Genomic DNA, 25,661 nt, shown 5'->3' with positions numbered 1-25,661 from the left:
ACAGAAAACATAGTGATTAGATGTAAACTTGTTTCAAAGCAGGCATCTGAAAATATAATGGTTGATATTATACGAGTATGAGTGTCATGATAAAACACTAACAGTAACTTGTCACAAAAACACAATATATGACAATACCATGCTGATTAATACCTTTTTTTAAAAAAAATCTTTTAAAAAAATCAAAAGCTTAAAGGGATGCAATGCAACATTCAGTTTTTTACACATGCCTCCCTTTAACCACCACTGGCACATGAAATGTGACCCACTTTAGCAGGTCAGTGAGTTCAAACAGCTGGGTCATCAGAAGCATTCAAAACAAATGTCCTAGTGAAGTACTTAATGAGCATCTACAGATTTCAAACACCTCACCACATTACAGAAAAGGTGCAAATTTAGAAAAAAGATAGAGATGATGCGATAACCAAAACACATCTGTTCATTTAAAGAAGTTAAACTGAAAACAGTTTTAGGGTGGCACCTGGCTAAGTCTTACTTAGACCCACTGAAATAAATGAACTTTAGTTTATTTCAACGGATGTACACTAAGCATCACTTAACTGGATACCACAAGTATACCAGCACAAGTAGTGTGGGAATTGCTTTTTCATGAGCCAACAACATTTAAAGTGCCCCGGCTATGTTGCCAGATGCCCATCCCATGTGCTCCATCGAAGGATAAAAGTCCCTGATCCCTTGACCATATCAAGAAAACCATAGGTGAGAAGCCTCAGGCCCAGAGGCCAAGTGCTGCCTTCCAGGCTTCGCTAATCTGGCCATCAGGACTTAGACACCCTTCACTGGCCCTACTCCATATTCTCCTCCAGCTCTTTTGCTTGGCTAGAATGTGTCCTTGAACAGTGACAATGTATCTTACTTATCTGGGTATCTTACACAGAAACCTGCTTCCCTTTTTGCCTGTTGCTCTGATAACAGGTCCTATGATGGGAGGAAAGTCTTTCCATCTGTCTGACCACCCTATTCCCACTTGCCCTGCCAACCAAGACACTTGTTGCAGATTTCAGAGGAGACGACTGGAAACAGCTGTGGGTGGAAGAAGTGGAGGATACTGTATTGCCCTGTGATATATGTACCACTAAACCGATGGTTACAGTGATACTTGACTTCAGACAATTCATGAGTTCAGGAGAATACAGTGGTGCCTCCCAAGACGAAATTAATTCGTTCTGTGAGGTTTTTCGTCTTGCGAAGCACGGTTTCCTGGGTATTAACGGTTTTAAGAAAAAGGAAACAAACTTGCAAGACGTTTTCGTCTTGCGAAGCAAGCCCATAGGGAAATTCGTCTTGCGAAGCAACTCAAAAAACGAAAAACTCTTTCGTCTTGCGAGGAATTCGTCTTGCGAGGTACCACTGTACTTTGCGGAAAGTATAGAACTCAAAAGTCAAACAAAGATCAATATTTCACTTAAAGGGACTCCATATTCCTCCCTGGTTTGACAGTGAACCCCAAGATAAAGTCTTAGGGGACAAGATACATCATGTTTAAAGCAACATTTCATGTTGGTGAACCTTATTACATAACCAAATTTATTCTAATGAACTTAATATACCTTTCTGCAAGCAGGGCAAAGCCCATTCTCATCAGTGCGAATACGATGCCAACAGAAGCGACAGATCTGGTAACCACAGGTGCAAGGGAAGAAGTTTATGTCATCAATTTCAAGAGGCTCCATACAAAGGGGGCATTCCACAGGGTCTTCCTTCGCATCTGGGCTGCGAGACATCTCTGTTTTCGCACAGCAGCAAAAAAGTATATAATAACTTAAGGGAGGAATAGCACAGAAAACTAAAATGAAGATACTTGAAGATCTGGAAAAGAAAAAAGATGAATGAATTACTATTTAAGTCTACACTGGAGCATAACCAATTAATTCACCCTGAATCAAAAAGCAGTTTATAAGCTTGTTTTTTTTATTGCTTTTGCTTAAAATATTTCACAGCCTCCAACTTAGTTTTCAAGCGGTATTAACCCACAAAGTTTTCCACTCTCAGTGAACTGTGAAAAAGAGTGGCATCTAACCCTTTAGTTTCCCACTGTCATTTAAGCAAACATCTCAAATTATTTTACAACCCTTTGTTGTATAACAGCGCATTGAAGTCCTCCAAGTAAACAGCCAAAGTGAAAATTTCTTCAAATCTTTGTTCTTACATGATTCACAGAAAGCATTCTTATACGCTTTGGGGTTTGTAGCCCTCCCCCCAACCCTCAATATGTGGTGAAGACATTTACCACACTTAAAAATGAACCAATAGCCAAGCAGTATTCAACTGAGGGGAATGAAATTCCACAGCCGAGGGCTGGCATCAAGAAAAACCTCAACATGTCCTTGGATTTATAACACATGAGTATATTCTATATCTTAGAAATCACAACGGTATGTGGAGGTTGTATGCAAGCTCTCCAGTATAATTACTGTGATAGTAACTGGCCTGCAGCAGTCTGTTCAGTGATCAACTAAATCAATAGCAGTCAAATCTGCAGCCTTTGGTTTAATATAATATAGATGGAAAGGAAAGGAAAAACACGAGAAAAATTGTGTGACAGAAAGGAAGAAAAGGGGTACCCTGTCTCTTGCCCCACCCACTACCAGCATGTACCCCATTTACCAACATTATCTTGGAGGCAATCTGACCTTCAGAAAGAAGGTTCCCTGCATTTGATTCTTTGGCAAACATTGCTCAGGCAGAGTTAGAGAAATTTTACATTTTATTCACTGAAGTGCCAGGGGTCCCTCAAACACATAAAGTCAGCTCAGAACCACCATCAATGCCAGCCCATGTAAATAGTGTTCATCTAAGTGTGCACCATTTGCAGTACTGAAGCAAACAATTCTTGAATTGATTCAGAAAAGCACTGATATTATCAGTATGATTATCCCAAACAACCTCAATGTTTTTTCCTGTAACACTTGCTCAATTTCCAGTGGATCCCATCAATATGGCAAGATGAAAAACTAACTCAAAAAGCTCTTTACAAACTTCAGCAAGCTGCCACTACTGGTTGCAGAAAAAAATGGAACACAAGGAATAGTGACTTCTACAACAATAGGTAGAACTAGGCCACAAATACAAACACAAGCATCTGGGAACTACAAGATAATAGCACAATTATCTTGGTGCCCAGAAGCAGATACTATTTAGAATTTAACATGAACTGGTGTGCTAAAAGTAACCTTAGGTACTATGTTGAGAAACTATAGTTGGGATTCTCTATACATGTAAAAGACTGATTTGTCCAAGTGTTTAACAAAGTTCCTAATTTGTTTGGAACAAACTGAAATAGTTTTGCTTATCATAATGCAGTTCAAGATTTGTAATTAACAACACAAATGATATCTGAATATCCTGTCTTCTAATTTGCCCTACTTGTCCCTCAGTGGGCAAATACAACCAGATTCTAATCTAGAGAATGGGGTGTAGGTGTCAGCAAACACACTTAGAAATTCTTACTGAATTTCAGTGGAGTTACACTGACAGCAGAAGACAGAGGTTTTCAGTCTTTTTGAGTCCATGGCTCCCTTGACCAACTAAATTCTTTCTGCAGCACCACTGTGGGGCTCAGGAGCCCAGTTATGTCACCCCTTGCCTGCAGAGCTGGCAGCCTCTCATCCTTTTTCGAATACCCTCCCTTGTGGAGTGTCCCCTCAGCCTTCCCTCCCCGCTCCTTGGGAGTCCTCTGGGCAGCCGCTGTCACCGCCCCGGTCTCTGAGCTGTCCCCCACCCACCCCAAAGAGAGGCGCCTCCCCACACTGCCCCACAGGGGTCTGTGAAAAGGATGCTCCCAGCCTTAGTGCCCCAATGGAGACTTGCCAAAGGTGAATGTGAAGCCAGCGGCACACTGGTTGAAAACCACTGGCATAAGAGTTAAGAGTGTCCTGCATAAAATGTATCTGAAGCAATCTGAAAGTGCTTTAGAATGAAATAACCAATTGCTGAGCTTCTTGCCATCACATGTAAGTAAATTAACTAGATCCAAAACAGAAAATTTGGAAATACTTTTTGAATTTGTATCTTCTTCTTCCCAGAGAATCTCAAAGCAGCTAAATGGGAGCTATCTCATGCACAACCACCTTGCAAGGTAAGTGGATGAAACAATATTAGTCTGGGTCATCCAGTGAGCATTACGGATCAACAGGAATGTGAACTCAGGTCTCCTTGGTCGATGCCCCAAACTCTTGTTATCACCTAGAAATTCTGCAGATTTTTAGGGCTCCAATCTGCAGAAGTCAACCACAGCTTATACCTATTCATTACTGCAGCTTGCATCCTTTTAACATCCATGGACATATAAGGCAGGCCCATATATTAGTCCTGGTGAGCCTATAAGTCTCTTCTAAATGAAACTGGACACTTTAGCAAGACTTTCCTCAGTTTACTCCCCAGATACTATTTTTGGCACCCTGTTAAGTAACTGCTTTTTATACAGCAAACATCTTCTATTACAAACTTCATTAACTCGGCAGTCACAGCATGAACACATTTGCATGAAGTGTAACTACGCAAAATATATGTGCCGTCATTAAATGCACAGCTCCCCAGAATTTAAGGTGGAAACCCTCTCAACTCTACTTAGAGATGCAGGGGCTAGACCTAGGACCTTTTGCATACAAAGCAGATACTCTACAGCTGAGCTATGGCCCTTCTCCACAGAAGATGAACTCCAATCTAAAAAACTTACCACCCAGACGTACAGTTCTATTTTGTAACTCTGAACATCATATTGCTGTATCTATACCACAGAGAATGGACATGGGGTCCACACACTGTCTAGGAGTACTTCTGTGCTGCCCAGGAGTCTAGAAAATATCAGGTACTGTAGTTTTACTGATACATGAACCACACAAGGCTAGAAACCATTTAAAATATTGCATCCTGAGTGACTAGGGATTTATTTCTTGAAACTAGCAAGACCACAGCCCCAGCTGATGAGTCCTGCTTGTGAGTGTACTTCTCTATAAATATGTTCATCACCCTGTTGCAAGTTCTACATTTATGTGCAGCCAGAGACAAATATGTAATCATATGACAGTCTATGTGGATTTCATACTTCCTATGCAGAGGTGCTTTTTGTGTAGTCTCTCCTGCTCCCCCCCCCATCCCAAAGTTTTGGTTTTTGTGGTTGGAAAAATAAGCTTGAGAACATGAGGGAAGTGTGCCCTAGAAGGTTCAGATATCAAATAAAGAAAACTGCACGCTTCCCAAGTTAATCCAATGAAGTTAAGACCTAGTCAGGAGTTAATACTGAGAAGGAAATTAAGCACTCCAACATGAAGAAAGGATCAGTTCAAAAAAGGAAGCTGGTCAGGCTTCACTGTTTCCAACCACTTTTCCTAAAATTGTAGCATCATTAACAAAAGAGTACATAAATGTACATAGTATTATGATCACAGTGTTACTGTAGGTCAGAGCTTTCCAAACTGTATTGCGGCACATTAGTGTGTTGGCTGCAGTGTGTAGGTGTGTCACACAAACACTCCCCACGCTCCTTCCGGGGCTGGAAAGTGGTTAGTTTAACCTCCGGTTTGCTAGTAAAACTGAATTACTGTGTCGCAAAATGATGCATGCCTAAAAGTGTGTCACCAACATGAAAAGTCTGGAAAGCTCTGCTGTAGCTGTATAAAACCATATGCTATAGTCAGACTTGAACATTGGTTTCAGGAATGGACAGTTCACAAATAAGATAAAACTAAGTTGAACAAGAGAAACAGGAGAGCTAGAAGTTAGCATGGGTTAGATACAGAAAAAGATGCAGGTGAGAGCCTCTATAAGGAATGCACTACTATATACAAACCCTACACATAGGTTGTCATGTAACCATCACACAGGTGTACATTTTGCTGCATGCTTGCATCCAACATATTCATAGGAGAGAACTATCATGGGCACTACTTAACAGTTAAGGAAAGAGTTGCAGCTGAGTGGTGCAGCAAATGCTTTTGGTACAAAAAGTCCCAGTTCAATCCTTGGTAAGTCAAAGGAGGGCTGAGAAATATTTCTGTCTGAAACTCTCAGGAGCTGCTATCATTCAGTGTTGACAATACTGAACTAGATGAACCACTGGTCTAACTCTGCATAAGGCAAGCCTTCAGTTCGCCTCTGTTACTAGATCCAAGAAGTAAATACCTAGTCACTCAGGATGAAGCAATTTAACAGTTTCAAAGGTGTCTGGCCAAAAATCAGTGAAAGCCCAGAGCTTGAAAGCAATGAGGTAAAACCTGCTGAAAATCAAAATATGCTAGTTTTACTGACTAGTAACTTTTTATTTAGAAAAGTTACTGAATTTTATTCTTCAAACAGATCAACTTTGGCAGGTTTGATTAAGAATTTGCATAGGAAACACTGGGCTGAAAGAGTCAGCTCAGCTCCACACTTATGTAGAAAAAGCCAAATCCTATCACATGAGACTGAGCACAGCAATTAACATAATGCTATTAGCGTAAGGCCATTATATCAGTCTGTAAATTGGCCACATTTAGAATTCTGTGTATAGATATAATCAATGCACCTCAAAAGAATATTAAACTTAAGGAGGTACAGAAAAAGACAACTAAGATTATTAGAAGGCTGAGAATTTATTGGACCACTTTAACAATGTCAAAAGGCTTTTAGGTTTTGGTTTTTCAATTTAGAGGGAAAGGAAAGATTAATGTGGAATCACAGTTAAGAAGCACAAAACACAATTTCTAAAATGCAGTCTCTTATTACAGCCACTGTGCCTTCTCACAGAGTTTCTTATTTCTAACAGAGGAAGCCCTGTACTGTATGGCAGAAAAGTTCACCTATGCTTGCTACATATATGCTACTCCAATAAGATTTATCATCTTACCTATTATTCCAAGTTAACTAGAGAGATTGTCAACAGCTAAGAACCTAAATTGCTGTTCACATATGTACTGGTAACTATTTTTGAGATAAGCCACTATCTACGCAGCAGTCCTTATTTTAAGAGTTAGTTATGGCAATATAGCCAGATTTCAAATATCTAGAGCAGGCTTCCTCAACCTTGGCCCTCCAGATGTTTTGAGACTACAATTCCCATCATCCCTGACCACTGGTCCTGCTAGCTAGGGATTATGGGAGTTGTAGGCCAAAAAACATCTGGAGGACAGAGGTTGAGGAAGCCTGATCTAGAGCAGCAGTCAGAATACTTACAAGCTAAATTTACTACCATGTACTCAATGTTCTAACTTTGGTCTTAATTTAAACATGGTGTAGTACTTAAAAGTGACATTCAGGTGTTGTAATTACATTCATAAATTTTATTATAACCCTTCAAAAGGTAATCACAATCACTGTTACAATCACACATTTTATTTAAGATTTTTGATGGTTGCACTAAAATCATTTTTACTGTTCTCACAAATGTAATGTTACTACACACACACTGTTATGGGTATGACCAAAACTGAAATAATTACAGGAAAAGGACATCTATTAACAACGTAACGCTATGGTCCTTGGGAAGGCATCTAAGGAGCCACAGAGTGTTTTGTATCTCCCCCCTCTGAGGGTGGAGAGAGACCTCATACGCCATACAACCTCTAAACCTCTGTGGCCCCTGCCTTACTGACATTGGAGTTCTGACTTCTGCAGAAGAAAGAAGGGGTGTGTCAAATCTGGAGTTATGAAGAATCCAAAGCCTTCTCCTTGCCCTGACCTGCACACAAAAGAGGGGAAATATACACTAGGAGAAAAACTGCTTTAAAGAAAAAGTAGGGGGGACTTTGGGCACGGGAAAAGGTAAAAACACTCTCCCTCTCTTTCACTGCATGCCTTAAGATTCTGATCAGGCAACATGTTCACCTTTAGTTATCCCTCTGCCCCATTTTGGACTGCTCTGCCCAGAAGTTAAAATCAGGTGTGCAAGTGAGCTTACATCACTTCTGAAGATTCTCAGAAGGGTAGACAAAGTCCTACTTATGTGCTCACATTCTTAAGAAAAATGCCATTTCAGGCCAATACTGCATAGAGAAATATGCTGGGGAGAATTAAAGGCTTGTCCACACATCTGCTTGCCCTGCCACATTTCTCTGAAGAAAAAGAAAAATGCTCTTTACTGCTGAATCGGAGCAAACGCCAACTGGGTTTTCAGCAGATTGACATTTGCTCCAATTCAGTGGTAAAAGAGCTGGTTTTGCCAGGGAAAGATGTGGAACAAATTGTAAAACCACTCAGACCCATGCCTAGAAAGCAGAGGACAAGCAGAAAACCTTTTGGACCCCTGCTTTCAAGGAATGGGACAAGTGGACATGTGTCCGAGCCCCCAGATTGAACCGACCAAGTCAACTGTCTTTTGGAATCATGAAATATATGCTTTAGTAAAAGTATTTTTTTTGGGAGGGAGAATTATTACTATTTTTATTGTTCTTATTATTATCAAAATTAGTATAGCACCCTATACCTGCAGGTCTCAGGGCAGTTCACAACATAAATCACAATATCAAAATACATAATAAAAATAAGAGCAACCTAATAATCCCCCCTCCCCAAATTAATATGCAAGTTTAATACCCTTTAAAATGAAGAGAAGCAAAGCAGTTCTAAGTTCAGAAGCCTTATCCTTTGCCATACACCAGTGAGAGAGATAGAGAGCTCAATGGTTGATTTATACATGCAGCAAGGTCTTTACCTAACCTCAATGAAACCCTGATTGCTTACCCTAGGGTTGTCATATTACAAAAAGTGAAAATAAAATTGTTGAGCTTTTTTCCCCCTTGCCAAAGTTGTTGAGCTTTTTATGAGGGTCAAATCCAGGCTATGTCTGGGAAATTCTGGACATACGGCAACCCTAGCTTACTCTGTAATTACCACTTGGGGATACACCTAACACAAGGACATTTTTTGAAGATGTTTCTCATGCCAACAGGTTACTTCTGCTTATGTGAAACCAAAACATACAACTGCTGGGCATGTGCTCTAATTTAATCACAAGTGCTATGGAAGAACAATATCATGAGCGGCACAGCATTGAAATAGTAAATATATATATGTATTTCTTTCATCAAGTTTCCTAGATACAGTTTCTCATCAGGGTACCTTCAAGTAGCAGCAGCTATCTACCAAATCTTTTCTTTTACAGGTGACTTGCAGCCATCTGTGTATATGCAGCTACTGAATGACATATTGGTATGAACAGCTTTATACATGTGTGCAGACAAACCCAGAAAAGTTTTCTATCAGGAGTTTTAAAATCCAGTCTAGATTAGTCCAACACATCACCAAAATAGAAGCTGGTATTATTGTTTTTGAAAATGCCACAAGGATAATAAGTAAGATTATATAAACTTGAAACATATCTTTAAAGTTAAAGTTCTGGAAAAGAATCAGAGCTTGTACAATTACTTTTCTCTGCATTCAGCAGTTATATCTTGATCTGAAATAAGTTTACAAGCAGCTTCTCTTTCTTGATATAGTAAGCGGAAGGGCTTTCTTGATATAGAATATTATGAAGGAACTTCTTTTTATTAGTTACTCAAATGTTAGCTTTTCTGGGGAATGAAAAGAATGCTTCAAAAAGTTTTTATATTGCTTGCCATAAAATCAGTGGACAACAGACAATTCAAGTACAGCCTATGCAAACATGTGATTCATGGAATCATAAAATCGTAGAGTTGGAAGGGACCCTGAGGGTCATGTAATCCAACCCACTGCAATGCAGGAATCTCAATTAAATCATACATGACAGATGGCCATCCAACCTCTGCTTAAAACTGCCAAGGAAGGAGAGTCCACCACCTCTTGTGGGAATCTGTTCCACTTCACAACAGAAGAGTCCTACCATTTAACTCTTAGCCCAAACAGTGAATAGACTCCATCAGGAGATATGAGCTAGTTCACAACATTTCCTTAAAATAAAGCCCATTTTCACACATTAGGTAAAGCATTTGTAGTGACATTAGTACCCTTTCTTTTCACAAGTTCATTATTCTAGCATATGATACATATCATGTACTTGTAGAAGACAGAGAAAAAACCATTATCATTGATTCTTAAGAGGAACAAAGAACTAAATTCTTATTATAAGATCACAATGAGCCAGTGTAATATAACTGCAAAGATAGCTAATGAGTACTGGAGGGTTATCCTCATGATTCACCAAAGAGAAAACCTTGATCACATTCTCTCCACTGGTACAATGATATACCCATGCACATGAACAGAAAGCAAGATCTCTCATTAGAAACTGGAATTACTTCTGTTTTGGAATGATAATGTTTTATGTGTAAATACTGTTCTAAGATTCCATAAAACAGTTTAGCACAATGTTGATTCTTTACTTTCTTTACCATTTACCAACTTACAAAAAGATATGCTTAAGCACCTTATGGTACAGTACATTTTAAATTAGCCAAGACTTCAGGGAACAAAACAGCCTATGAACACAAGAGACAGAGTGGGGAAAGAAGCAGGAAACTAGACTTGGGAACTGTCAGGGAACTGCCATCGGAGGAACAGGTGGGGAGAGGGCTCATGGAGGCTGGGAGGGACTCAGCAGCGAAAGCAGGGACCAGCAGGGGGAGAGATGGGTCTCTGGAGGAAGGTCTCATGAATGCGGAGAGAGACGCAGCAGCTAAAGCAGGAACTAGCAGGGAAGGGGAAGGATCTCTGAGGGAAAGCGAGCAAGAGGGAGGGCTCCGGGACACGTCCAGCGAGAACAGTGGGGAGGTGTCAGAAGCTCCCATAGGGAGACCCTTTCCTCGCCGGAAGCTGTCACGTCGTGAGTCCAGAAGACGTGTTTCCGTTAAGGAGCTTCTATGCTGGAAGCGCTTCCGAAAACAACCACTGTCGGAATCTGCAAGTGACTAGGGCAGACATGTCTGAGGAGCTCTGTCACACACAGAGGTTTGTGGAGTTGCACAAACTCTGAGGGACCACGATTTTACGCACAAGCAGCTAACCATCCCATCACAGGAACTGAAGACTAATGGAATAGTATGATTTCCCACCAATTACCCTGTCCTCACAACCACCTTATGATAAAGTTGCTTGAGAGTTTCTCCCATCAAAGTCAAACCTGACAGTAAATCACACTGGGTATATCAAATTTGAAAAGAGTAGAAATTTAGACTTTTCCATGTGGAGCCTTTAGTCCCTAACCCATAGCTCAGAGTTTTACACTGTCATTGTTCCTTCATATGCACATTATCTCGCTGTCTGAAGCCTAATGGGGGGCGGGAAGAAAAATGTAATGAAACTGATAAACTCTTCGTTTGTGCAAGCTAAGCATCTGCATAGCAGATAAAAACCAATTTCAGAGGGACAAGTTGGTATATAATACTGATTTATTTCAAACCTAACCTAAATTCCCTACCTTAAGCATATGAAAGGTATACGGGTAACCCCGTTTTAGGTGTGACCAATATGTGTGCAATTGCACACACATGCTGAACCTGCAAATGTCATAAAATATGTCACTAAAAGGGTGGAACAGGGGCAAGCGTGCAATGGCCAAGAATGCAACCCCTGCGCAAATCGGGGGTTGCCTGCATGCATATCTTAATAGAACATTATATAATGCACTCTTGTATGTTGCTTGGAAATGCACAGCTGACAGGAGGTAAATTGACCTCTATCACTAGTCAGGTGACAATGTGTCACCGGGAGGGTGAACCACCTGACTTTCAGGAAAAATAACATGACATAGGGGAGGCCAACCAGGCCCAATTCATCAAGATAGCATGACTGCTCCAATGCCTGAACTGCAGCTAAAATATTACATCCATTTTTCACATGGTCTAGTCCTTCCCCTGCCCATCCCCCTAATAGTCTTAAGAGGGTCTCTTCTCCAGTCTTCGAAGAGTAGCTGGAGGCACGGAGGCAGAAAAAGGTACTCCTTTCCTTCCACTCTGCAGTTTTAATCTGAAATCTTAGGTGCAGTACTGTGCCCAGAACTCAGAAACGGCGCACACTAGTGCAAATACCTGTCGCAAAATGCGCCTAGAACAATGGGAGTTTCAAACACTGCCTGAGACAATTTTGCTGTTTTACCGTTTTGTCTTTTGTATATCTCTGATTACTGTTTAAGTATGTATCTTACATTGTAAAGTATCTGAAGTGCACTGGAATAAATGTGGTTTATAAACACGGTACTATTAAACATACATTCTGGTACAAGCTAAATCTACAGCTTCAAAAAAGTTAATGTCAAATCAGAAATTAATACGCCACCATACAATGGCAGGTGTGTGGCATTCAAAGTACACCGAGGTTGTCAACTGGACATTTTTCTAGGTGACTCTTGCAGAGCACAAATAACTAGCAAGTTTTCTCAAGAACTCTATGAAAGGTTAACACAACTACACACCTGCAATCTAGGTAAAGGTAAAGGTACCCCTGACCGTTAGGTCCAGTCGCAGATGACTCTGGGGTTGCGCGCTCATCTCGCTCTATAGGCCAAGGAGCCAGCGTTTGTCCGCAGACAGCTTCCGGGTAATGTGGCCAGCATGACTAAGCTGCTTCTGGCAAACCAGAGCAGCGCACAGAAACACCGTTTACCTTCCAGCCAGAGGGGGACCTATTTATCTACTTGCACTGCGTACTTTCAAACTGCTAGGTGGGCAGGAGCTGGGACCGAACAACGTGAGCTCACCCCGTCACGGGGATTCAAACCGTCGACCTTCTGATTGGCAAGCCCTAGGCTCTGTAGTTTAGACCACAGCACCACCCGCGTCCCTGCAATCTACACATACAATAAATTATTTGAAAGCTAACTGCCATGGCTTAACAAGCCAACTGTTTAACAGGAATCATGTAGGTAATGTTCTCATTGAAATTACATCATCCTTCATGAAGGCTTCTTAATTTACTTATTACAATCCATCACTCACAGGTATACTCCAAAGAGCATAATAAATATTGGTTCAATAGTTGTTGATCCAATAATTCAACAAACAAAATGGAGACCACATTGGTTTGGAACACCTGCTCACTAATATAGAAAGTCCTTCACTGCAGCACCATGGACAGGGTACAACAAAACCACATTTTTCCTCCAAGAAACTCAATAGATTTGAATTTTAGGCTTGACATTTTAGAATTCCGCTGGGATAAACTAAACTGGTGTCTTAAACACAGTTCAGATTGTTTTACTACAATGAAACCAGACCTGGAAGGAAGCTCCACTGAGTACTTGCTGTCTGATTAGCCACTTGCACAGGTGGGTTTCTTGTTCCCTCACTGTGAATATATATAAAAATTAAATAATATTGGCCTGTTGAAAATTCAAATACAATTCATGCTCATAACAATATGCCTAAATTAATACACCTGCATCTTTTAATAGTCAAGCTTCACTACAACAGGAGCAAATTTACAATTCAAGCTTCCACCTTGCATAAGAAATGCTATTCCTATGATTAAAATGCAATAGCCCCGCATTCCTCAAAACATTTCTTTAAAAAATTATCTTAAATACAGTGGTACCTCGGGTTACAGATGCTTCAGGTTACAGACTCTGCTAACCCAGAAATAGTACCTTGGGTTAAGAACTTTGCTTCAGGATGAGAACAGAAATCGTGCTCCAGTGGAGCAGCGGCCACAGGAGGCTCCATTAGCTAAAATGGTACTTCAGATTAAGAACAGTTTCAGGTTAAGAACGGACCTCCGGAACGAATTAAGTACTTAACCCGAGGTACCACTGTACTGTATTTGGAATGCTGTTGGCTTCCCTGTAACTCCCTCCAGACTTCAGGAAGGAAACTTCCATCTTGGCCAAAAAATATAAATATATTTAAGCCTACATGTAAACTTGTACTTAAGATGTTGAGAAGAGCACTGCTGAATTGTACCATAGGTCTATCTAGTCCAGCATTCTGTTCCCACGGTGGCCAACCAGGTATCTATGGGAATCCCACAAGCAGGACATAAGCACAATAGCACTTTCCCACTCAGAGTCCCCAAGTATTCAGATGCATACTGCTTCTGACACTGGAATATACAGTCATCACAGCTAGTAGCCATTGCTGTCCTTTTCTGCACCTGTACATGCCACCCTATGTGCTTGGACAGCAGCAAATACTGAACATGTTGAAATATTGTATTGATAAAATGCACACCATTCTTCCTTACTATGGCATATCAAAGCTTGTAATTAAACCAGGGTGGCATCATGAATTAAAGAGGTCAATGAGTCAGATGAAGACGCGACTGCCTTATACCAAGTCAGACCACTGGCCTATGTAGCCCCAGTATTGTCCATCTTAACTGGCAGTTAAGGGCTCAAGCAGAGGTCGTTCTCAATCCTAAATTTAAAAGCCTTCTAACTGGAGACGTTAGGACTTAACCTGGTGTGTTCTGCAGGTAAACCATGCACTCTACCACAGAATAATAACCCTTCAAGAATGAGAAAAATCCCTTGTAGAAGTCAATCAATTACTTCCAACAGGGCAGAAATAAAGTTTAAATTAAATGTACAATGATTCTTGTGACAACTTTGCTTTATCAGATTAACACTACAGTATTTCAAGGATGGAATATTCTCAACCTGCAAATTTAAAAGTCACATTGGCAACTAATAACTGAGAGGGGCTATGATTTGAGTCATGTAAGGATTAAAGAGCCAGCAATATTGGCTCCAATCATAGCTCACTATAATTGAAGCCAAGGAAAAGGCAAAAGGTTTGTTAATGCAAACATGCAGTATGTGGACAACACCACATTTTGGCATCATTCTGCTATCTCAATCCCTGACTCCCACTAATATGCCATGAAATAGGCAAATGACAATAAGCAGCTGAATATTGTCAAAAACTCTGCTCAAAATCCAGTTGCTTTTCACATTTGACAGTTCACAGTTACAAACTGTGTCATACAAACTGGAGACAAGAGGGTTAACAGAGTTATTTGCCCATGTATAGAATAATCCACATAGGTGAGCTAGTAGCTGGCCTGATAGCAGGCCTACACTACTGCCTTATCAGAAGCTTCTGGTGCCTAGACTCAGCACCTGGATTACAACTGCCCACTCCTAACATTTTTTGAGCTGTTAGATGCAGTATCTTCTTCTTCTTATTATTATTATCATCTTTTCAAAACTAATTACTTTTAGTACTTCAAAGCTGCAACCACATTCTGAAGAAACCACCATGAATGAACACTACAAATAGTCTGAAGCAAAGCTTATGAACTAGGGCTCTAGCTAAGTTGTTCAGCAACTGAATGTATCAAGTACTGTAGCACATTATATCATCAACCTCTTATGTACATGAGAGATTTTAGCAAAATTGGTTTTTCTAAGCAAGCAGCTGGGCAGTTCCTCCTAATTAATTATATTAAAACATTTCAATCATGTTAGTCAACAATTCAAGATAGTGGCGTTCAAATTAGTTCAGATTACCTAGAGAAGTACTGCTTTTCTCTTTCGCAGAACGAGGCACCTACATTATTCCTATACCTGCAAATGAATGAATAACCCATACACCTTATGCACTAATTCTATGGCAAATAGGTTTCATGGTGACATCACTCTTCAAAATGTCCCTACTCTTGGCAGGAAAGCATTCACTTTCCCTATAGCACCTTCTTTTTCCCATACCATCCTAAAAGAGAAATACTTGATGACTTCTCCAAATCCCAACTTTATGCCTCAATCTTGTCATCAATCAAAAGGGATAAATTCCACATATTATTTATATAAGTGCTCAGGTCTACAGCCCAATTCAAGTATCCCCCCCCCCGTGGTGTACTGGAAAAAAGGGGCGGGTAGCTCAGCCAGAAGAGCACGAGACTCTTAATCTCAGGGTTGTGGATTTGAACGCCACGTTGGGCAACAGATTCCTGCATTGCGAGGGGTTGGACTAGATCATCCGCATGGTCCCTTCCAACTCTACAATACTATGATTCGATGAAAAAAGAAAACCCAGAAAAAGTAATAGGGCTGGCCATTTGCCTTTTCTACCTGAAGAAACATTCAAGTGGGAGTTTATGGGAAAGACGCATGAGTTGAAGAGCATATATACATTCTGAAAAGATTTAATAACTTAAGATATTCTATTATTTTTCCATATAAACAATTGCTTCATTCCAGCAGTACATTACATATTTACAAATGGAATGAAAATGGTCAATAAGACCATCACCCTACAACTGAATTTGATTACCTTCTGCAGTAACTATGGATAGTAACTCAGACTTGTTCACACTGTGCAGTTCTACTGTTTATACATTACAGCACCTGCGTCAGAAGTAATTCTGGATGGGGGCATACAAAATCTTTATGTAGTATATTTTGGATGTAACTTGTATTGTGATGCTCTGCATACATTCTTTGAATTTCATTTTTAGGAGGCATATGCTTCAAGAGAAGTCTCATGTTATGCAACTTTTTAAGAAGTCAGTGATGAGCTAAAGGATACATTGGTTATTTCACAATTATGACTGATGAGAAATGCAGAAGTTGTATTTATTCTTCTAACAAATTAGTCCAGTATGAATTGATTAGGCTCTCCCAAGGCATATGGCTCAAAGATGCCAACTTAAACAACGTGATCCGATACCTTTTAGTGTGCAATACTTTCTCTTAAAGAAGCCAAGAATAATAATGAAAATACGGAGTTATAAATGCCTTGTTCCAGTCGTTGTGGCCCCTGTACCATACAGTGACAATTCTCTCTTAGAAGAAACTTTCTTTTTTTGGCAAGTCAAGAAAGTTGGTATACAAATAAAAATAGTTACAGTTACATATGTCTAACTGTCAAACATATCTAAACGGATGCATGTGTTACTTCTATTTGGGGGATTAGAAACTAAGAACTTCAGAATGATTTAAACCTGGTATAATGTGTTTGACTATCAAACCATATACAGTGGTACCTCGGATTAAGTACTTAATTCGTTCCGGAGGTCTGTTCTTAACCTGAAACTGTTCTTAACCTGAAGCACCACTTTAGCTAATGGGGCCTCCTGCTGCCTCCGCCCCGCCAGAGCACGATTTCTGTTCTCATCCTGAAGCAAAGTTCTTAACCTGAAGCACGATTTCTGGGTTAGCGGAGTCTGTAAACTGAAGCGTATGTAACCTGAAGCGTATGTAACCTGAGGTACCACTGTATGAAGTTACTTGAACAAAAGATTTCCTAAAACTACATGTTTTATGGGGACTGTGTGAATTTGTTGAACCACAAGGAACAAGTACACCAGACATATTTAATGATTTGTTCCGTAACTTCTTTCGTAGTTATAATTTCAAGGAATAAAAAGTCAGTCAATAATCATTTGCTCTTATTATTATTATCACCATGCTAACATGCCTATGGCCACAAAGGCAGTAGCTAATATGATCTGGATTTATTTTTTTAAAAAAGGTAAACACAGACAGTATTACAGCATGCACATCACCACCATTTCAATCTAAACCAATTTATAAGAAGTCAAAAGCAGAACTCTTAAGCCCTTAAGTAGTGAAAGGTATAGGAAGCCAATTACATGCCAATTTCTAGCCCCAGCTCGCGACTGCATTACTTCCTAGGCTTACATTACATACAATATATGTCCTACACTAGCATAGATTTTGCTCCTGAGAAACATGTTTACCTTTAGTACACAGGGTATAGAAACCTGTCAGGAATTACTACCCAAATAAAAAAGTATGTGTGGAGTGGTGGGGGGGGGGGAGAGAGAGATACATGAAGGAACCATAACCTCACTTTGAACGAAGAAAGGAAAGCGGTGAAAGGCCTTCAACCTTACTTAATCGGAGCATCCCACAAAACTTAAGGCATGAGGAACTGACTTCTGTATAACGGGAAAGCCGTACGGGAACGTAAGAGGACATTTTTAAAAATCTAGGGAAATTCGAAATGCCCATCACAATAGGGCAAGAGGGGGCACTTAACTGCCACCCACTCCCAAACACACGTGCTGCTGCTGGAGAGCCTGGATACTCCCCTCCCCACCAACCACCACCTCTTTCAATACTGTGGATGGAAGGAAGAGGAGAAACCTCCTCCTCGGCACCTTATCAGACCCAAAGCCTATGAGCGATAGGTCCCTCCTGAGCCCGCACACGCGAGAAGCGGCGGAGGGGTGGGGATGGGGATGCGAAGGAGGCGCTGCCCGAGAGCCCTCCGCCTCTCTTGACTCCCCGGCCCCCGCCCTGAGCAGCCACAGCGTGGCCTCCGCCTCGCTCGGAGCCCCCTCTCCATCCAGCTGGTCCCCGGCGCGAGCGGCCAGGCGCCGACAACCCCTCGGACCACCCTTGCGCTCCTGAGGGAGGCGAGCCGGTCCTCGCCGCCGCCGCCGCCGGGGCAGGAGCCGCCCTGGCTGGCCCCAGCCCGCCTTCCCGCCCCTCCGGCCACAGGGAGCCCCGGCGCCGGCCCAGGGTCTGGAGCAGGCGCATGAGGGATGGCCGAGGCCTGCAGGCTCCCCGCGAAGCCTCCGCTCTCTCGTAGCTAGGCAGCCCCGGCTAGCGCTCCCCGAGCCCCGGCTGCTCACTCACCCGCCGCCTCGTCGTCCCTGCTCCACGGCGACCGGCTGTCTGGCGGCGGGGGCGGCGATACCCTCTCGCGCTCCCTTCCTCCCGCTCGCTCGCTCGCTCGGCTTCTGTAGCAGCGGGGAAGGGGTCCGGGCGGCTCCGACGACGACCTTTATGTGAGAGACGGGTAATCTCCAGGCTCTGCGCGCTCCGCTGCCAGACCGGCCACCATCTTACATTAGGGAGAGACTGCTTGCCTGCCCCGGACGCTGCTCCCAAAGCGCATGCGCACGAGCCGCCGGAGAGGCGGGTGCGGGGGAAAGGAAAAAGGTAGAAGGCGACGCGACGAGAGAGAGAGCATGACGGGAGTTGTAGTCTTTACGGGCGGGGGAGGGAACTAGGGCAACCGGCTAGCGTGTCCTTCCCTGGGTTCAAAAGGGGATGGGTTAGGCTGCTGACGAGGCGGTCACACTGTCGCCCAGGAAACAGTGATAGCTGTGGCATTTAAACCGGTTTATTCGACATCAGTCTGAAGGACTGAGCTGGCTTAACGTCAGCTAGTGGTTCGTTTGAAATGCCGGTTCGCTTATCCACCCCAGCCCGCTTCCTCCGGCACACATTCCTAGAGAGCGGGAGCCTGCATTTAAGAGTCCCTCCCCTTTTCAAAAGGATGCAACAGATTCCGATCGTTTTAAGCATGGCCAGATAGAGGGTCACGGAGGGATGGGGTAGGCAGTGCCATGAAGATTCATGATTCGTCGACTCGGGTCGGCAAAAGCTTATATCACAACAAAACCTGGCCCGGTGGCAAACAATATTCTTCGTTGTTCTGCTGTAACACTAACTCAGTTAACCCTCTGGGGATTTCCTAGCGGTAGTAATTCTTGTATGACACACAGATTCACTATTGAGACTTGTTCTCATATGCACTAATTACTTAAAAATACGCACAGTACATTCAAGAGACGGGCTGTCACCCAGGCAGGGACGTAGCTAGCGGGTGGTGAGGTGGTCCCCCGCAAGGGGCGCAAGCGATTGAGGGCGCAAAATCGGCTTAAAAATATGTCCATAAATATAAATATCCATTATTGCCTCATAAGAAATGGTTTTAAACAGTGTGAATTGAGTGGGGGGTTGGGGTTGGAGGAGAGGCGGAAAGAAGAGCTAATTTGTCCGTGGCTAGGGGTGCAATCTGGATGGTTCTGCCAGGGGCACAATATTACCTATCTGTAGCTCTGCACCCAGGAGACGTTTTAACTGATATTGCTGTGCATTGCTCCCATTACAATATATTTACAGTACTGCTGATGGGGGCTGGGGCTACATAGCTGGTTATGTTTGCACTGATGTAACTTGCAATTGTTTTACTTCTGGGTGCTTGCTGTGATGTATGGCTATTTTATTTTATTTTCGGTTTGTATTTATTGTTGCTAAACAACAGTTTTAACTGTGACCAGAGGTAGATGCTCCTGGTGGTTTTTATAAGCACAAGAATATTTGTCTGTCTGCTGTAGCCTAAGGAATTTTAACACAGTATAAAGGTAAAGGGACAGACCCCTGACCGTTAGGTCCAGTTGTGGACGACTCTGGGGTTGCGGCGCTCATCTCACTTTACTGGCTGAGGTAGCCGGCGTACAGCTCATGTGGCCAGCATGACTAAGCCACTTCTGGCGAACCAGAGCAGTGCACGGAAATGCCGTTTACCTTCCCACTGGAGCAGTACCTATTTATCTACTTGCACTTTGACGTGCTTTTGAACTGCTAGGTTGGCAGGAGCTGGGACCGAGTAACGGGAGTTCACCCCGTCATAGGGATTCGAACTGCCAACCTTCTGATCGGCAAGTCCTAGGCTCTGTGGTTTAGACCACAGTGCCACCCGCGTCCTTTAACACAGTATAGTGACATTAGGCTGCATGTCTTTAGCATATAATAAATTTTCCCTGTAATGGATCAGGTACATAGCATAAGAGTATATTTTTGTCTGGATATATTTTTGTATTTTTTTTGTCCAAGGAGCCTCTTGTAGTTGAGTGCCTTTTACCATATTCATTTGGTAATGAGATAATCTGGCCATTGTAGTGTATGCAAAGCAGTCTATGTGGCTCGGCCCTTGGGCCTGATGGAGAACCTCCAAGATGGAACAGTTAGACTGCTTATAGGGACAGATAGCCAGCACCATATAAATCTCTGCTAAAATATATTCACTGGCTTCCCATATGCTACCAAGCTGGGTTCAAGACTGTTGTGCTAATATACAAAACCCTGAACAACTTGGGTCCAGTCGATGTTAAGAACCACCTGAGTCCTTCGAACCCATCTCAATAATCCAAAGAAGCACTGTTGGTGGTCCCCTGTGTTATAAAGATCCAAATGATCAATTCTAAAAGTTTGGCATTTAGGGTCATTGGTCCTATGCTGTGGAATACGCTTCCAACAGAGATTTGGCAGGCATCCTCGCATTTGACTTTCAGGCATCTCTTGAAGAACTTTTTATGCTGACACACTTATACAGCTGTTTAAACATTCTTGATTAGTCAGTCCTTTCAATGATTCTTTTGTATTGTTTTTATAGTGCACCATGTTTTCTTGTATTATATTGTACACTGTCTTGATGTTTTCCAAAAGTTAGCAGTACAGTTGACTCTCAACGTATGTGGGGGTTATGCTCCAGGAACAGTGCAAAAAGTCAAAATCGCACATAGTCAAAAACACTCTCCCTGCACCTGTGTATGCTTTTCCAAGGCCACACACACTCTTTCAAGGCCACTGAACTCTCTCCCTGTACCTCCCAATTCTCTCCCAACGTGAGGGCAATGGTAGGTGGGATTGCCAATGGTTTTTTTCCTGGATGCCCACCTCCTTTGTGATTTTTATTTATTTTTTCAGTGAAGTGCTTAGAACTGAATTTCCACAAGACAGAGATCTGTATCGTCCTTATCTCTCTATTTGCCAGGGTCCCCCCCCCCGGGAGTTGTGTTGTGCAGCTGTCAGTATGCCCACTTGGGCATCAAAGAGGGGAGGACCAAGGCAAGAGTTGCTGTCCAGTAGAATGGTAAGCAAAAGTACAAATGCATATGGAAAGTACAAAGTGCAAATAAAAGGCTGAAAGCTTATATGCAGGCATAGCGCATATAGGGCAACTACAGCGCATATTCAGGGCAACATTCAAGGAGGTTGTCTTGTCACAAACATGACATCAACTCAACGTTGTTCCATTGAATTCAACTGGAGTGGGACAGAAAAGTTACCGGTAAGTGTGAATAGGTTTTCTGCTTTCCAATTTTTGCAAAGAAGCGAGCACAGAAATAGAATCAGACCCTTTAGCAAGTCCCACATAATTGAATGAGACCTATTTCCTAGTAAGGGCATACATGCAGCAGTCTGTCTTACTGAAATAAATGGGATTGTTTCGAAGTAAACATGACTAGAACTGGGCGATCAAATTTACATCATAAGTCTTATACCTGTGTACTCTAAGGAAGCCTTACATGTTTTAATATGGCTTGATGCTAGATAAATGTACTTAAGTCTGCAACCTTAATGTGTGAAAATAGACAAGAGTGCACCTATCCTTTTGGGTGATTTTATGAGCAGACCTTCTGTTCTGCATTATTTCCTATTATATTTGATCATTCTGGTGGTAAAAACATAAGTTGTTTCTATGGAAAAATAATATTGTGAAGGTATTTAATGCATTTTAAAAGTATCTTAATGTGATTGTAGCAGCTGGAGGTTAACAGTAGTCAATTTCATGTGACCACTTATTTCTCTGCAGAACGATAACCCAAGCTGTGCAGAATGATTGTAAACAAATGGTATTTTTTCACCTGTGTGTTACTATATTACACTGTATTGCTTTATTTGCATCAGAATTCTACTAAGGAGGGATTGAATTTTTAGAGCTATGGGTCTGATGGATGAATGATTTGAACAGGGCAACTTGGATTAACCATGTATACTGGCCAAAAGTCTGACTATAAATTTATAGCCTTAAAAGTTGTACCATCCAGTAGTGGTTTACATACTGGTATAAAAGTGTACAGTATCTGGTACTACAAGGTCAATTCTCTTTTATTGCTCTACAATACATTAAAACTGATGTATTTGTTTTTCCTCCCTCAAAGGAATGTGTAAATTATCCCCTTGCCATTCTTTGACAAGTCTTTCTTACAGCAATGATGGGAATCATTTGTAAAAAATAACAATAATTTTAATAGTCTATATTCTTTTTAAAAAAAGATCAAGATTCGTCTACCTATCAAATCCCTTTTCCTTCCCCAAGTTGTTTTAATTGAAGCTATACAGGTCTTTATTGTTATTAATGACTAAGTAATACACATGGCTGTCTGAAGATCTTGCACCACATAAGACCATTAAGTCTGGGATCTAAGTTTTACACTCTAAAATTACCTGACTATGCTCCTGATCTTTCTGCTTTATTTGGGCCAAGTGGAGTTTCTGGACCAGTTTCAAAGGCAGCCACCACAATAATCTAATCAGGTTACCAAAACTTGGATAATTGTTTCAAAGTTATCTCTGTTCAGATATGGGTGTGGTTGTTTTATAAAAGATGTTCTGTGCCACAGAGGCCACCTATGAATCTAGTACATGGTTAGGCAAACTAAGGCTCGGGGGCCGGATCTGGCCCAATCACCTTCTAAATCCAGCCTGCGGACGGTCCGGGACTCAGCATGTTTTTACATGAGTAGAATGTGTCCTTTTATTTAAAATGCATCTCTGGGTTATTTGTGGGGCATAGGAATTTGTTCATTCCAGCCCCCCACAAGGTCTGAGGGACAGTGGACCGGCCCTCTGCTGAAAATGTTTGCTGACCTCTGATCTAGTAGCACCTCCAAATTATCTATCTGCTCCTTTTGGGGGCGGGTGGGGTGAGGCTTCATTCAAAACCTATTTGGGCCACTTAACTGGACAAATGAACTACTCATAAGCAGTATTTCTGCCTTAGCTGGATTAGGTTTCAGTTTATTGTTCCTCATTCAGTCCATGATTAAGTTTAACTACTGGTTTAGAATGTCTACTGGCTCACCTTAATTAGATGAGAGGTAGCGTAGAGCTAGATCGTGGTACGTGAGCCCACATCCCCCTCAATGATTCTAACTCGTTTAACTTAGATCAGGGTTTCCCAAACTTGAGTCTCCAGTTGTTGTTAGACTACAACTCCCATCATCCCTAACTAGCAGGATCAGTGGGCAGAGATGATGGGAACTGTAGTTCAAAAACAGCTGGAACTCAAGTTTGGAAAACCCTGAAAAGGTTTTTAAAAGCATAGGGGATAAAATAGAGCCTTGTGGATCTCCACCTAAACCTTTTGACCCAATGATACTGTATTTCATTTGTAATTGTAATGCGTTGAGAACCTCAGGGAGAAGCTTGGGAGGCTCCTGGAATATAGTCTTGAAGATTTTCCCTTCACAGACTACAGGATTCTTTAAATTCCTTTTGAATGAAGTAAGTGCAATGGCACTTGCCCACATTCTTCCTATTCTATCTTTGTCTTTTCCTCCCTCTGTAGATTCCCCCACTGTTCTGGACTGTAATTGCCTAGTGGGCAGAAATTTGTCAATTTTGCCTATGCAACTCTGTAAGGCAGCATATACGGTACATGAATATATAACGTATACCTTTGTATATTTATAACCGTGTACAAATAGTAGACAATAAAATATTAATTTTAGACAGTGTATTAAATGGAGTATCCCTAAAGGTAAATGGTGCTTACAAGGTAGAAGCGATTAAGGCTACAATTCTAAATATACTTACTAGGGTGCAGGCCTCATTTAGCTTATGGGACTACCACTACTGAGTAAAAATATATCCATAAGATCACCTTGCACAATAAAAAATTAAATATAAAATAATTTCTGTTCACCACCAAACACTCCTGAGTGCTTATATCCCAACTATCCCAGCAATATGGGAGACGAGCATATTAATCATTCTGAACCAGAAGGCAGCTGGTCCATTGATCTTGTAATAGGTTGTCAATTCATGGTCTTTTAGAGGCACAAGTAGAACAATGCAAAGAAGAAAAAAGTGCTATAGATTTGCATTAATCTTGTTAAGCCAACATAATAAATAACTCACATGAAAAGGTATGAACACCCAATGAGGTATATAAGGGAACTTTTTTTTTTTATAAAAAAAAGTCTTGTCTAACCTCAGTGCTCAGTGTCAAGTAATCAGCTCAATATATGAGCTGGCTTTCTTTATAGCAAATTTATGCTGGGGGTGTAGGAAATGCACTTTCCATGGCTCAGCATAAAGCAACTATCCTTTTCACAAGTGACAGTGCCTGCCACTCCTTATTCTAAATACAACTGTGAACTGAATAAAGCTTCTTCCAAGCAACTGATTTGATTTAAAATCTACTAGCCTTCAAGTACACTTAGGTGGTATGCTGGAGAGTATCAGTGCAAGCCTATACATTTCTACTACACTCCAGGTAAAATGTATATACTGGAACCCAGCCTGAAATATACTTGGAGTCAAGTGTGGATTTCATATTTTCATTCAGCTCATAGTAGTGAGGAATGAAAGTTCCCTCCAAAATGTCTGCTTTATATACATTATTTACACAATGGGCCCCACATGATTTGCTAATTCCGGGATTCTCCTGTAGGCCAATCAGGTTGCGGATTCACTTCCACCTGGAGTTGGATTGGGTGGCTCCTGTGGATCAATCAGACTACTGCATTCTGGATCCTATTGTTTTAGGACCAATCGGACAGCACCAATTCCATAGGGCGAGGCGTCGCATGCTAGCACCACCAACAGCCTCTCGCTGAAGTGTGCCAAGACCGAGTTTGAGATGAGCAAGTCCTTGACTGCCTGGAATGCGGTCTCCTGGCGCTGGCTCCACACCCAAGGGGCCCGCTTGTCCAGGAGTCTGTGTAGGGGCTCTGCTACCGCCGCCTTATGGGGGAGGAAGGCATGGTAAAAGTTCAATAGTCCCAAGAAGGCCTGAAGTTCAGTCTTGCCTTTGGGCACTGAGGCATCACAAATGGCCCATACCTTGTCCCCAGTTGGGTGGACCCCTTCTGCGTCCACCATAAATCCCAGAAAGTCCACCCGAGGCACTCCTAGTAGACACTTTTCCTGCTTCATCTTGAGACCCACCGTCTGGAAACGGTGCAGAATGGTGCGGAGGCAGTCCTCAAACTCCTCTGGCGTGGGCCCGGCAATCAACACATCATCGAAGAAGGGGGTGACGCCA

At 41.9% G+C, this 25,661-nt stretch overlaps 1 protein-coding gene across 9 annotated transcripts in view; it reads right to left on the bottom strand.

Moving 5' to 3' along the window:
- CNOT4 (CCR4-NOT transcription complex subunit 4) overlaps positions 1-18,707 on the bottom strand; it is a 54,346-nt gene extending 35,639 nt beyond the window's left edge. For 4 of the 9 annotated variants that reach the window (XM_082240845.1, XM_082240853.1, XM_082240846.1 and 1 more), the window contains exons 1-2: positions 18,452-18,706; positions 1,572-1,830 (exon numbers count right to left, since the gene is read on the bottom strand). In XM_082240845.1, the coding sequence (XP_082096971.1) occupies positions 1,572-1,745 (174 nt within the window). In that variant the 5' untranslated portion in view covers positions 1,746-1,830; positions 18,452-18,706. Of the gene's footprint in view, positions 1-1,571; positions 1,831-18,451 lie in introns of all 9 variants that reach the window. The other 5 variants (XM_082240849.1, XM_082240851.1, XM_082240852.1 and 2 more) reach the window with 2 other exon arrangements.
- Positions 18,708-25,661: the final 6,954 nt, after the last annotated feature.

The sequence above is a fragment of the Podarcis vaucheri genome (assembly GCF_965113315.1).
Source record: "Podarcis vaucheri genome assembly, chromosome: 10".
Lineage (NCBI taxonomy): Eukaryota > Metazoa > Chordata > Lepidosauria > Squamata > Lacertidae > Podarcis > Podarcis vaucheri.
Note: the sequence above shows the minus strand (reverse complement) of the source record. Positions and strands in the feature narration are given on the sequence as shown.